Here is a 15,728-nt window from a genome sequence, read left to right on the forward strand (position 1 = left end):
TAGACTTCTCATTTAGGAAAAGTTTCTCTATTGACTCAAGCCTTCTTGTATCTTTTAGCAAACACAAATCTCTTCCCAGGAATTTTTTCTGTTTTTTAAAAGGAAAGAAAGGAAGACTGCAATATTCAAAGAAATTAGGTAAAGACTTCTTAGTCCTCAAAACTAAGGACAGAATCAGAGAGAAAGAGATTCTGTAACTAGCACAGAAGCCCTCAATCAAAGCTCACTGCTTAAACAGGTAATGATGTTTCCTCCTTGGTTTCTTCAGGTATGCTCTGTAATCATTATACATACACACACCCAGTAATCACTATTCATCTTCTCACACACAAACCTCAAGGCAACAGCAGCAGTTTTAATATTCCTACTCTGCTACTTCAGGAGAGAAAAACTTTTCCTTTGCAAGGGTTACTAACTCCTTGAGAAAATAAGTTCGTGTATATATAAGATAAAAACTACTTTAAAAAAATTAGTGTTATTTATTTACTTTTTTGCCCACACCTCATGGAATGTGGGATCTTAGTTCCCAGAAGGGGGATCAAACCCAAACCCTCGCAGTGGAAGAGCTGAGTCTTAACTCCTGGCCTACCAGCAAAGTCCTCTAAAAGCTACTTTTTTTGTTGCTGTACGTTTTTTAAAAAAAAAAACAGTACAGGAGTAGAAACTTTTAGAAATATTTAAATAGGAAAAACAAAACTTTCTTCTAGAGATAAGAAATAAGAATTCCATATTTTAAGCAATGAAGTGAGAGGAAAAACAAATGAAAAGGAAATAATGGAGAAAATTTAAAAATTCTTGGTATTAGTGGTCTGCTGCTGCTGCTAAGTTGCTTCAGTGGTGTCCGACTCTGTGCGACCCCATAGACGGCAACCCACCAGGCTCCCCCGTCCCTGGGATTCTCCAGGCAAGAACACTGGAGTGAGTTGCCATTTCCTTCTCCAATGCATGAAAGTGAAAAGTGAAAGTGAAGTTGCTCAGTCATGTCCGACTTAGCGACCCCATGGACTACAGCCCACCAGGCTCCTCCATCCATGGGATTTTTCAGGCAAGAGTACTGGAGTGGGGTGCCATTGCCTTCTCCGATTAGTGGTCTGGCTTTCCTCATATCTTCCCCACTGCCAAAATTCTTCCTCTAAGACAGACCTAGATCAGCACACTGTAAGACCTAATCTCCACCTCCTCCATCATCAGTTCGAAACGTTTTTTTATCTTCCTTAACACGACATACCTGCTTTTAGTCTTCTCAGAGGTAAAAGTGCTAGTACTGAGGATGTTCTGGTGGGAATCTTTTATGCATATGCATAATTTCTCCCTGTACTTGTGTAAGCATACTAAATCAAAACAACTAGATTAAAGCTGGTGTTCCCAACGTCCTTCAGTCTATACAAATCTGCAGTCTAACAGCCAGATCAAAAAACTCTGATTATCATTACAAAGCTGCTTCTGAAGACTTTAAGCAGAGAAAGCTAAAAATATAGTTTAAAAATTTTAAATTATAATATGTATTTCCCTTTACTGGGAAGATATATCTTAGCATTTTCTTAAGTAGCATCAATTACTATACAGTGCTAAAATATAGTAATAACTTAAAATATTACTAAAATATGAAGGGTACTTTACATATATGCCTGGTGATGTCAAACCGCTATGTTTCTAGAGCTTCATTATTTTTAAAAACCTTATTAAAATTATGAAATATCATATAAAATAAAAGAATACCTATAACTGACATAGCTTTTAAGGTATGGTGAGACACGAATACCTTTAAAGCCCCCTTATGTGTCTTTCACTTGGAATCTTTCTCCCTTTCAGAATTTATCACTAATTTGAATTTTGTTAATATGCACCTGCTTTTTATGTTTTTTTTTTCTTTGAATTATTTTTGTATTTTTAGTATGTCTGCTTTTAGAAACTCTAATAAAATAGAAGTTTGTTAATCTGTTTTAAGTTAGGACACTAAGGTTAGGACTGTGCTTTTATGTAAAATGTGACAAGTTCTAGGAGACTGCCTAAAGGGTTCTCTTGAGTAAAGTTTATTAACATTATTACACCTTCACTGAGACATCTATTTTGCCTGTTTAAAGACCTTATAAATTTAATTCCTGTTACTTAAGACTGCTGCAATGGTTGGGAATGCCAAGAAAATGCCTTTGTAAAAGTCTGATGCTATATTCAGCTGAGGGATTCACAGACTTAAAAAGATCCCAAAGTGACATTAATGGTCATCAAATCCAACCCCTTCACTCCCTTTGTGAAAAATGCAGGCCAGAAAGTTTGAATGAGTTGCCTTAAGTTATAGAGTTAGTTAACAGGAGAGCCAAGGTCAGTTAGTATTAAAGTCACTTAGAGCAGCAGTTTTCAACTGAGGACCTCTCAGAGGATATTTGGTAATAACTGGAGACACTTTTGTTTGTCACGTTGGGAAGGTGCTCCAGAAGCCAGGGAAGCTGTTGAGTATCTTCCAGTGTACGGGACAGGTCCTCACCACAAATAATTATCTATTTCAAAATATCCACAGTGCTGAGGTTAAGAAACTCTGACTTAGAACTATATTTGGTCACATCTATGTAATCAACTTTTTACTTAATATAAGCATTCTAGAAAAATAACGTTAAAATAGGTTATTTTGCTTTGGTCAAACAAACCGTCAGGCAAATTTAAGGGTCCCATTTATTTGATTCTCTGTGAGATGGAAAATAATAAATCAAAGAATACAATATACTCACCAGGAGCCAAAACCCATGGGTCTCCTATCATAATCTGGCAGATCTGGAGCAATCTTACAAGCTTGCATGTTCAGGTATTTAAATATGTGGATTTTGCCTTTTATACATATCTAAGTAAAGTAACATATAGAAACAAATTATTATTCATCTGAAATATATGTGTACCCAAAACTTTTTTCCTTCTGCGTCTTTTTTTTTTATTTTAAATTTACTTATTTTTTTAACTGAAGGAGCCCCTGCCTTTTAAATCACAATCAGCTTTTTATTTAATGTATATTGGAAATAGAAGGTATTTATATTAAGTATGTATGGTAATATTAAAAATTAACTCATTATAACACATTATATCATTTGTTACCTTAGGTGTTTAAGTGATATAAATGTAGGTTTTTGTTTTCTAGTCACTAATAAGTTTTAGTAATATAATATACATAATTCATGATTATAAACACTGTTAGAATACCAAGTAAACCTATATTGACTAGTTAGGCAAAGTGAGAGATTTAAAGCATTGCTCCCCATGGATTCTACTGGCAACTTTTGTTTTTAGAAATCCAACAATCATGCACAATTATGTTTTCAATCCTACTTCCTGTAAGAAAGAAAAGCAGGAAATGATTAAATATTAAAGTCATATATAGTTCTGTTGCCACTTATTTATTTCTGTCCTACAAATCAACATATAAACTCTTTAGGGATATGAGACCTTTCTGTAGTTACGAAGTTTACTCAAACACTTTAACAGCCACCATGTAGACACTTGTACAAGGCTGAATCAACTGCAGAGTAAGGAAAGCTACGGTGAAAAATATAAGACAAAAAGCTTTTTAGATTGTGGAATGTCTAAAATCTGTATGTAAAGCTACCTTATAACAACTTCATTAAGTAGTTTCATTTCAGTCCAAACTGACTCAAGGAGGAACTTAAGATTTTAGAAAACAGGAAGGTACAAAGACAACAGTCATGAGAAATACACTGATGATCTTTAATTCTGTGAGCTGGGTATTTTGTCTTTAGCATTTACACTGTCTACTGTCTTCATTTAAGTTTTACTAGAAAGAAATAACTCAAATTTAATTGGGAAAAAAAACTTTAAGAAAGAACCCTTCAAATGTGAAAAAGTCAATTTAGTGACAGGAAAAACATTTTTGGAACATTAATATCTACCATCTCATTTACTTCAAGGCTTTTAAAGAATGCATGTGAGTGTGAATTTATTTTAAAAGAACTTAATCTCTGACAAAAAATACATATAACTTACAACTTTTAAACTTCATCCTTTGTCCAAAAAGTTTATAACATACTTAGAATGAACTGTGGTTTACCTGTGCAGGAGGAGATTGCAGTGGATTGTTATCTAGGGTGATCATCTGCAGGTGCCTGAGATTCCGATAACAGACAGGAATTGTTGTAATTTTGTTGCAGGAAAAGTCTAACCTTATCAAAGGCAACTCTGCTAGTTCTGCAGGGAAGTAAGGTGGAAATAAACAATGATATTTCAAAGCTAGACATTTTTTTCTTCATGAGCTTCTATCTAAATATAATTGATTTAACCAAAGTATTTACGTTCATCCTTTCTTAGTGATTAACTGATATATAGCAAAATGTCATAAAATGAAATCTAGGTGCTTAGGGATGGTAATATTAATGAAAAGCAAACTATCTGACCCCTTATGTTCAGTTGCTCACTCATGTCTGACTCTTTGCAACCCCATGGACTACAGCATGCCAGGCTTCCCTGTCCATCACCAACTCCCGGAGTTTGCTCAAACTATGTCCATTGAGTTGGTGATGCCATCCCATCATCTCATCCTTTGACACCCCCTTCTCCTCCTGCCCTCAATCTTTCCTAGGATCAGGGTTTTTTCCAATGAATTGGCTCTTCAATCAGGTGGCTGAAGAACTGGTACTTCAGCATTAGTCCTTCCAGTGAATATTCTGGTTTGATTTCCATGCTGTTCAAGGGACTCTCAAGAGTCTTCTCCAGCACTACAGTTCGAAAGCATCAATTCTTTGGCACTCACCCTTCTTTATGGTCCAACTCTCACTTCTGTGTATGACTACTGGAAAAACCATAGCTTTGACTAGACCAACCTTTCTCAGCAAAGTGATGTCTCTGCTTTTTAATATGCTGTCTAGGTTTATCATAGCTTTTCTTCCAAGGAACAAGTTTCTTTTAATTTTATGGCTGCATTCACTGTTTGCAGTGATTTTGGAGTCCAAGAAAATAAATTCTGTCACTGTTTCCACTTGTTCCCCTTCTATTTGCCATAAAGTGATGGGACTAGATGCCATGATCTTCATTTTCTGACTGTTGAGTCTTAAGCCAGCTTTTTTCACTCTCCTCTTTCACCTTCATCAAGAGGCTCTTTAGTTCCTGTTCACTTTCTGCCATTAGGGTGGTGTCATCTGCATATCTGAGGTTATTGAAATTTCTTCCAGCAATCTTGATTCCAGCTTGTGATTCTCCCAGCCCAGCATTTCACATGATGGACTCTGCATATAAGTTAAATAAGCAGGGTGACAATATACAGCCTTGACGTACTCCCTTCCCAATTTTGAACCAATCGGCTCTTCCATGTCCTGCATACAGGTTTCTTGACCTGCATACAGGTTTCTCAGGAGGCAGGTAAGGTGGTCTGGTATTCCCATTTCTTTAAGAATTTTCCACAGTTTGTTGTGATCCACACAAAGGCTTTAGCCTTTAGTGAAGAAGAAGTAGATTTTTTTTTTGGAATTCCCTTGCCTTTCCTATGACCCAACAGATGTTTTCAATTTGCTCTCTGGTTCCTCTGCTTTTTCTAAATCCAGTTTGAACAACTGGAAGTTCTTGGTTCACACAGTGATGAAGCCTAGCTGCAAGGATTTTGAGTATTACCTTGCTAATATTTTAAATGAGTGCAATTGTGCAGTAGTTTGAACATTCTTTGGCATTGCCTTTCTTTGGAATTAGAATGAAAACTGACCTTTTCTAGTCCTGTGGCCACTGCTGAGTTTTCCAAATTTGCTGGCATATTGTGTATAGCACTTTCACAGTATCATCTCTTAGGATTTGAAATAGCTCAGCTGGAATTCCACCACCTCCACTAGTTTTGTTCGTAGTAATGCTTCCTAAGGCCCACGTGACTTTACACTCCACCATATCTGTCTCTAGATAAGTGATCACACCATCATGGTTATCCAGGTCATTAAGATCTTTGTCGTACAGTTCTTCTGTATGTTCTTGCCACCTCTTAATATCTTCTGCTTCTGTTAGGTCCGTATCGTTTCTGTCCTTTACTGTGCCCAACTTTGCATCAAATGGTGACCCCTTATGGAACAACAGAAAGTCTTAGAAACTAGGTCTGATACCACAGAAAGGTGGGAAAAACAAAAGGATCAGATGACCATCTGTATAAAAACAAGTTAGATGCATAGGTTTTCAATCCCAACTATGCATGCTGCTTTTCATTCACAACAGGAATCAACAAGTTATCCTTTAGTGAAACTGAACTGAAAGCCTCCGAACTCAAGGACTGCACAATGGAAAGTCAGGATGAGTTGCCTGCTAAAAATGGAGGATTTAAGTGAAAGTCTACACACTTAGTGACAAGACCTCAGCACTTCGCTACACAACCTCACCCCATTCCCTAGCCTTGAATGGCAGTTAGGAAGATGCACAATGTAGAAGAAAGAAAACATCTTTCTCTGGACAAACTATACAGTCCCATACAAAAGGCCTTTAGATGCTGATATAGAGTTTCCTCCAATAAAATATCCAGCTTACTGCTTAATACAATGTCTGCCCAGTATACTTGGAATTTCTAATTAGCTTTGTATAAATGGCATATGACCCACAAACATTTAGAAAAGCTTTCAACATATAAGAGAGAAATCAAAATATGCAAAACAAAGGAAAAAAATGAGTGCAGAAAAAAACAGGTTAACCTACAGGAAACAAGAAAACTCTGAAAACTAGAACTAATGTCTCCAATTTCAGAAAAATAAAATACTAAATTACTGAAAAAGGAAAGGATTTTGTTTTTAAATCAGCAAAAAGTAAGCGTTCTTAGAGATGAAAAATTAGATGGCAGAAATTAAAAATTCAGAAGAGTAGTTAGACTATAAATGGTTGAACTGTTACCACCTGGTTAAACAAAATGACAAAGAAATGAACAATAAAAAAGATAAGAAAACCATAAGATCAATTAAGAGTCCACTATCCAATTAACAAAAATTCTTGAAAGAGAAAACAGAAATCAGAAGACAGGAAATTATCAAACAGATATAGAACAATTTCTCAGAATGAATGATGTGAATCTCTGGTGCAGGAAGAATCACTGCAGATGGTGCCTGTAGCCATGAAATTAAAAGACGCTTGCTTTTTGGAAGAAAAGCGATGACAAACCTAGACAGCGTATTAAAAAAGACATCACTTTGCCAACAAAGGTCTATCTAGTCAAAGCTATGTTTTTTCCAGTAATCGTGTATATGATTTATCAAAAACGTGAAATTTCTCTTAAGTAGTTATGCCAACTGAAACTTTCAGAGACCCTACGTTATCAGTTAACAGGATCTAAAATTACCATCATTACTCAATAGTTATTGGAGCTTTTCAATGAAGAGTCTAGCTTCTAAAATCTCCAACAGAACGGATAACATGTATTAAATCATTACATCTCAAACACTTGCTGTAACTTTTATACATTTTTGATGTGCACATCACTCTGAGAAAAAGGCAAAAAACAAAACAACTGTTTCAGTTTCTTACCTTCAGGCAAACGTACTAAGTGATTTCTTCTTACATTAAGGTCTCTCAAGGCCTCCAAATTACCAATTTGGGAAGGTATTGTTTGAATTTCATTGCAGCTCACATCCTATTTCAAAAATATACAAAGTAAAGAACTGTACTGATATTACAAACTTGCCAGCTTTAAAATATCTGCAAAATGAGGTTTGGACAACATAATACCCCCCCCCCCGTTGTAAAAAATACTATGATTCTGTGTCCAGGAATAATTCCACAGTTTGTACTATAATTTGATTTTTTAAATGTATAGGCTTTTGACTGATGGAAGCAGTGACAGATTTTATTTTCTTGGGCTCCAAAATTACTGACAGTAACTGTAGCCATGAAATTAAAAGATGCTTGCTCCTTGGAAGGAAAGCTATTATAAACCTAGACAGCATATTAAAAACTAAAGACATCACTGTGTCGACAAAGGCCCGTATAGTCAAAGCTATGGTTTTTGTCAGCAAAGTGATATTTCTGCTTTTTAATACATATACATATATACATAAAACAATCAAAAAATGAAATATTCACTTACAAGTTCCATTAAATGTCTGAGATGTCCAATTTCTTCTGGAAGTGAGACCAATTTGTTATTACTAGCAATTAAAACTTTTAATGGTAACTCACACAAGTGTACCGGCAATGTTGACAGTTGGTTCCGACTAAATGGGTAAGCAGAAAAAGAACTAAGTCAGAGCCCAACACTCAGGGAGAAAAACTGCCATCTTTCTCATTCCACACTCAGTATAATAACAAATATAAATCTTACAAGAAATAAACAGGATATTAGATTTGAGTTTGAAAAAACAGATTTGAGTTCAAGTTTGTCACTTGTCAGCTTTGTTTTTTAGGTAAAGCATTTAATTTATCTGCATCTTACACAGATTCCTCATCTGTAAATCACAGGATTTACAGGACTCCTGCACCATAAAACTCCTTTGCAAATAATGAAATGTCTCAAAAGCAAATCATATTATTGTATTACAGTTAAATTTATACAGGAAAAAATTATTTTAAAATAGGGTAGATAACTAACATCCTCTCCTCTTCTTTCCAAAGAGTTTTAAACATTAAGAGTATTTGTAATTTACTCGCCTCATCATTATAGCATTATAACCAAATGTATATAAACAACCCAAATATAGTTCTATGGGAAACAAGGGACAGATTGTGATTTCAGATATATCATACTAACTGAAGTATAGATAAGAAATCTTTTATCTAAATAAAAGTGTACAAATCAGAACTGGAAGTAAAAAATACATCTATCATAAGGATAAAATTAAGTTAAAATTTTCCTTATGCATATTTAACATCTTAATCTTTAGTAACAATTGTCCCCATTTGTAAGATCTTTTGATGATTTTATTAACAGATCATGAGCCATTAAAACTTCTAATATCTAATAATTAGACATTCACATACAAAGCTGTCTACTAGTTCTACTTTTATAGGAAAAAATTGAAAGAATAAGTAAATATCTGAGAAAAAAAAGGAGTGTTAGAAATATATAAACTGTGCATTAAAATGATTACATATAAAAAATATTTCCAAAGGATATTTCTTTTTTTTTTAGAATATTTCTTGACAAGGGGAAAAATTTATTTAAAAATTTGACTAAAGGCCTAGAAAAAAAGGAAAAATTCATCTATTAATTCAGACACATTTTGATGGATTTCCTTTACTTTTCTAAATTTATTTTCTCCAGTCAACATTTATAACTTTTTATAATAAAATAACAAAAGAAGTCTTGTAAGATATGAAACAATGGAGTAGATAAGTTAAATAAATGCATTTATATGTTCAGAACTTAGTACACAAAAATACATAATCACAAAAATCAAAATAATTTCAGATCTACCATTCTTATTTGATGAAACTTATTTGAAAATGTAATTGGAGAACCACTGCTACAAGACAATTAGGGTAACAGCTCTTATTAGAGTTTGTTAACTATTGCAAAGGTAAAGACAAAGGAAGAAACTAGAGGGACCCAGAAAATACTGTTAATTTAGCCTAAAAACATGAAGAGATACTGCTGATATAAACAGATGATGTATTTTTTTTTAAAACTATTACTTCTATTTTTTGGCTGCAAAGAATGCAGGATTTTAGTTCCCTGATCAGGCATGAAACCTGTGCCCCCTGAAATGGAAGCACGGGGTCCTAGCCATGGGACCACCCCTCAGATAACGATAACTTTAGTGAAAGGAAGAGGAAAATTGAAACCATCACACAAAACTAAAATTTTTTTAAAAGTTCTTACCTAATATTTAAGAAAGTTAGCGCTTGTAGGTTTAGAATTGCCTCTGGTACATATCGAATACAATTTTGGTATAAATTGAGATTCTCAAGAGAAACGAAGTGACATGCTTCTATGGGAATTTCTGAGAGGCGATTTCGTGACAGATCTGAAACAAGCAATTTTAAAATCAATCCCTGGAACTTATTTTATAAAAATTTTAAACAAATAGTAGGTTTCATAATTGTTAGAATTTCCCAGAGTTGCTATTGTGGAGTTTGTTCCAGAGTAAACATTCAAATATTAACTGACTGAATAAACCAGCTTAACATATGCCTCTACATCTGTTGCTGGAAAATGCTGGTTCTTTTTGCGTGTGTTAGTCACTCAGTTGGGTCTGACTCTTTGCGACCCCACAGACTGTAGCCCACCAGGTTCCTCTGTCCATCGAATTCTCCAGGCAAGAATACTCGAGTGGGTTGTCATGCCCTTCTCCAGGGGATCTTCCTGACCAAGGAATCAAATCCAGGTGTCCCATATTGCAGGCAGATTATTTATAGTCTGAGCCACCAGGGAGGCCCGTTTGTTACTTTTGAGTCTCCATAAATACTAAATGAGCTTCTCAGGTGGCCTGAATGGTAGAGAGCCTGCCTGCCAATGCAGGAGATGTAACAGGTGGCGGTTCGATCCCTGAGACAGGAATACCCCCTGGAGGAGGGCATGGCAACCCCACTTTGGTATTCCTGCCTGGAGAATCCCATGGATAGAGAAGCCTGTTGGGTGACAGTCCATGGGGTCACAGAGAGGCAGACGTGACTGAAGCAACCTGGCACACACACACAAATACTAAAAAGATAAAACCATTATTCTTTGCAAGTAACATAAATTCCAAGGAATATCAGCCTACAAATCACTTCACAGATCATGCTAAGTATCAAATATCCTAGAAAACAAATGGATCCCTAAAATCCACATTCCCAAAAGCACAGACAACATCCTGAGGTTTTCTGAAAAATGAAGAAAAACAAAACAAAATACTGTCTCTTTATCAGTCAAAAAGTATCAGGGTCATATCAAAAGGACTCAGGAAACATCTTTGCTCCCACTGACCAAAGATGAGACAATCTGAGATTCAGTAAAGATAATAAATGCAGCAGACTGAAATCTATAACATACCACTGAATTATAGAGTTTAAAATAAAACACTTCCCCAAAGATGATAAAGAACCAATTCATTATCCTGTAAGCTGACAAAGAGGAAAAAACCAAACATTTACCTTCTCTTCTTTTGCAAACCAGTAGTACACTTTGCAGTATTTTCCGTGTATGTGTGTGTGTGTGCGTGTGGGCGCACTGTGCTGTGCTAAGTGGGTCAGTCCTGTCCGACTCTTTGTGACCCCAGGCTCCGTCTATGAGGATTCTCCAGGCAAGAAGACTGGATTGGGGTGTCATGCCCTCTTCCAGGGGATCTTCCCAACCCAGGGATCAAATCCAGGTCTCCCGCATTGCAGGCAGATTCTTTACCATCTGAGCCACCAGGGAAGCCCATATATATATATACATACACACACACACACACACACAGATGCCCACATATATATGTAACTTGATATATATCTCCTTTTTCAGATTCTTTTCCATTAGAGTTTATTACAGGATATTGAACGTAGTTCCCTGCGCTATTATAGTAAGACCTTGTTTATTTTGTATATAGTAGTCTGTATCTGCTAATTCCAAACTCCTAATTTATCCCCACCTCCTTCCTGTCCTTTGTCCTTGGTAGTCATACAATTGTCCTCTATGTCTTAAGTCTGTTTCTGTGTTGTAAACAAGTTCATCTGTATCATTTTTAGTTAGTTAGTTGCGAGCTTATGGACTGTAGCCCACCAGGCTCCTCCGTCCATGGGATTCTCCAGGCAAGAATACTGGAGTGGGTTGCCATTTCCTTCTCCAGGGGATCTTCCCGACCCAGGATCAAACCCAGGTCTCCCGCATTAGAGGCAGACACTTTAACCTTATTCCACAAATAAGTGATATCCTACGATATTTGTCTTTCTCTGTCTGACTTCCTTCACTTAGTATAACTGCCAGATCCATCCATGTTGCTGCAGATGGCATTATTTCCTTCTTTTTTACAGCTGAGTAATATTTCACTGTATACATATGTACCACATCTTTATCCATTCGTCTGTCAAGAGACATTTATGTTGCTTCCACGTCTTGGCTATTGTAAATAGTGCTGCTATGAATACTAAAGTGCATGTATCTTTTCAAATTAGAATATTCTCCAGATATATGCCCAGGAGTGGAATTACTGGATCATTCTGTTTTGTTCTGTTTGTTAAACCTGTCATGTCTCTCTTCAAATAGCTATTTCATTGAAGTTGCTTTTTTCTAGATGTAATCCTTATTCATCCTCTCTTGCTGCTAGAGTTCCTTTAAGTGAATTATTTTCCTTTGCTGATTCATGGTTTGCCTCATCCTTGGAGCTCAGATCAAGCTGCTGGAGCACCTTGAACACCAATTAGTGAAAACAACCTCTACGATGCACTGGAACTAAGCTTTCTATCTGGGCAGTTCTTTGTGACCCCATGGCTCCTCTGACTATGGAATTCTTCAGGTAAGAATACTGGAGTGGGTAGCCACTCCCTTCTCCAGGGGATCTTTCCAACCCAGGAATTGAACCCACATCTCCTCTACTGGCAGGCAGATTCTTTACCACTGAATTACCTGGGAAGCCCATGTGAGTTTGACAAGAATGTTTAATCTACAATTGGAACAATGTTTTGGTTATGTCTATTACATCATATTTATTTAACTGCATTGTTCAAGGTGCATCCTTATTGATATTTTTTGGTCAGTTTTTTGTATCAACTTCTGAGAGAGAAGGGTATATTACAGTGTTTCATTTTTATTGCTATCTTGTCTATTTCTCTCTATCATTATTTAACCCTTTCCTTATGTATTTTGGAGTTTGGGGTTTAGATACCCACAAAATTTTAAATTACTATCTTCTGACTCATTGGAAAAGACCCTGATGCTGGGAAAGATTGAAGGCAGGAGAAGAGGACAAAAGAGGATGAGATGGTTGGATGGCATCACTGACTCAATGGACATGGGTTTGGGTGGATTCCGGGAGTTGGTAATGGACAGGGAGGCCTGGCGTGCTGTGGTTCACGGGGTTGAAGAGTCGGACACGACTGAGCGACTGAACTGAACTGAAAAATAAAACTTTTTATAATTCTTAAGTTACACTCCTTTTATTTCTAGTACAGTTATTTGCTTTGAAATCTCTTCTTTTGGTTGGTTTGTTGGACTGACTTTAATGTGACTCCCATGATCCCTATTAACACCCTGCATAATATCCCTTTTCCACTTGAGTGTAGGTGGGCCTTCAAAAGTAACCAACTTGCTCCTAACCAATAGAATATTGCATAGATGATGTGATGCCATTCCTGTGGTTATGACTGTCTTATCCAATCTGTTCTATCTCTGTTACCAACTTTGAAGAAGTAAGTTGCTGCAAACTCTATGCTAAATGCTAAGTCACTTCAGTCATGTCCGACTCTGTGGAACCCCAGAGACGGCAGCCCAGCAGGTTCCCCTGTCCCTGGGATTCTCCAGGCAAGAACACTGGAATGGGTTGCCATTTCCTTCTCCAATGCATGAAAGTGAAAAGTGAAAGTGAAGTCGCTCAGCTGTGTCCGACTCTTTGCGACCCCATGGACTGCAGCCCACCAGGCTCCTCCATCCATGGGATTTTCCAGGCAAGAGTACTGGAGTGGGGTGCCATCGCCTTCTCTGCAAACTCTGTAGTTTCAAGGAAATAAATTCTGCCAACAACCTGAGGGAGCGTGGAAGCAGATTCTTCCCTAGTCATACCTCAAGATGAGAACTAAATCTAGATCAACACCTTGAGTAGACCAGGCTAAGGTGTGCCTAGACTCTTGATCCAAAGAAACCATGAAGCTCCTGAAGCTGCTAAATTTGTGATAATTTGTTATACAGCACAGAAAACTAACAATTAGTATTTCTACAGAGTATTTTTTCCTATTTTTTAGTTTCCAACTTTTTGGATTATTACACTTTGAATATGTTTCTTATAAACAACCTACAGGTAGATTTTCTTTCTTTTTATTGTCTGACAATCTTAATATTTTAACTGAAACACTCTATATTTAACATTATCACCTAATCAATACACTTCCCTGGTGTCTTAGATGGTAAAGAATCTGCCCGTAATGCGGGAGACCCAGTTCGATCCCTAGGTCAGGAAGATTCCCTGGAGAAGGAAATGACAACCCATTCCAATATTCTTACCTAGTAAATTCCATGGACAGAGGAGCCTGGTGGACTACGGTTCATAGGGTCACAATGAGTTGGACAAGACTGAGGAACTAACAAGGAGATCCAATCAATATATCTGAACTTTTTAAAGGGCCATGTTATTTATAAAAGATGTAGTTCAATGCCCTTTGAGTATCTATGCTCTTTCCTTCTTTCTTACTATAAGAATCCCAATTGTATTCAAAACAGCAAAGTCTACTCAGCTCGACTACTATTTCCAATTTTATGAATCATTAAAATTCAAAAGAAGGAAATAAAGACTGAAATAAAAATTTAACCATATTTGACTTGGTAACTAAATTGATATAAGAAATTCTCATTTTATAGGCAGTTTGTATGTAAACTGAACGCTCTGAAACTACCTCATGTGTTTCCACAGAGGTAAAAAAGACTTCTGAGTTTCTGAGGACTAACTTCACATACAATGCCACTGAAATGTTACGTATGTGCAAACATACTCCTTTTGCAGTATTTCCTTTCTCAGTACATGATGCTTTTGTCTATCCAATTGCTTAAGTCAGGATTCTGGAAGCATCTTGGCACCTTTCTCTGTCCCCCTGCCCCCCAATATAATCCTATCAACAAACACTCCATTTCTTGGTCCAAATACATTGTGAGCCCAACCATTTTTATTCATCTCTTCTGTCACTGCCTCTTAGGACTGTTCTAAGAATCAAATCAAATAATGCATAGAAAATTATTTCATATACTTCAAAATTATTTCATTATTTTCATATAAAACGCAAAGAGGCAAGCACATAAAGCTATCTTCATAGGTTGACACCAATACAGTGAAAATACCACCACCTCACCAATCACAAGGTATTGTACTATGCAATAAAATATAGCAGAGTACAATAAAATAATTTATGATCTTTGGTCACCAAAAAGAATACTGCTTTCAGTATACTTAATTTAAAAAGCATAAAGGTAGAAAACACTTATTTGAAGATTTACATTAAAATGCTTAACAGTCTCCTTATCTTTCAGTGAGGTTGCTATATTTTTGTATCACTAGAGTAAATTTGATTTCACACATATAGATAAGACTAGTTATTGCCACATGAGCCCTCTAAATTTCCATCTCTGTGTCAATGTAGTCAGTTGTAGGCTGTTTTCCAGACTGCAAGCTCAATTGAGATTTGCCAAGTATTGTAAAAAGTCATAAACTGTATAATAAGCAACTCTGCAAATTAAGCTATTAAGTTACTTCTACATATCATATCCTGAATGTGGCCTTGGTCTTAATATGAGCTGACAACTATACCACCCTGGCATAGCTCTTGGATCTATTATTCAGTTGAGCAAAGCAGAAAAAGCCTATTTTGGCTTGATAAAAAATATGAGAAAACTTTTAGCTAAAAAAATGTATTATGGAAGCTTCAGATAAGTAAAAGAAATATTTCAATGGAAAAAGTTTTAAGACATTTTGCTTGCAATGAAATGCTGATTTTCCTTATTTATATAAAAAAGTTACCCTCAAAGTTAAACTTATCTCAAATATACAAGTTTAAAAATACTATGTTTACATATGGAATTTAGAAAGATGGTAATGATGACCCTGTATGCGAGACAGCAAAAGAGACACAGATGTGTAGAGCGGACTTTTGGACTCTGAGGGAGAGGGAGAGGGTGGGAT

At 36.2% G+C, this 15,728-nt stretch overlaps 1 protein-coding gene across 3 annotated transcripts in view; it reads right to left on the reverse strand.

Annotated features, from left to right (window-relative positions):
• Window positions 1–15,728, reverse strand: part of LRCH3 (leucine rich repeats and calponin homology domain containing 3) — a 110,129-nt gene that overhangs the window by 58,118 nt on the left and 36,283 nt on the right. For all 3 annotated transcript variants that reach the window (XM_068977299.1, XM_068977346.1, XM_068977214.1), the window contains exons 2-6: window positions 9,767–9,911; window positions 8,036–8,162; window positions 7,477–7,582; window positions 4,052–4,188; window positions 2,727–2,836 (exon numbers count right to left, since the gene is read on the reverse strand). In XM_068977299.1, the coding sequence (XP_068833400.1) occupies window positions 2,727–2,836; window positions 4,052–4,188; window positions 7,477–7,582; window positions 8,036–8,162; window positions 9,767–9,911 (625 nt within the window). The remainder of the gene's footprint in view (window positions 1–2,726; window positions 2,837–4,051; window positions 4,189–7,476; window positions 7,583–8,035; window positions 8,163–9,766; window positions 9,912–15,728) is intronic.

The sequence above is a fragment of the Capricornis sumatraensis genome, chromosome 1 (assembly GCF_032405125.1).
Source record: "Capricornis sumatraensis isolate serow.1 chromosome 1, serow.2, whole genome shotgun sequence".
Classification (NCBI taxonomy): domain Eukaryota; kingdom Metazoa; phylum Chordata; class Mammalia; order Artiodactyla; family Bovidae; genus Capricornis; species Capricornis sumatraensis.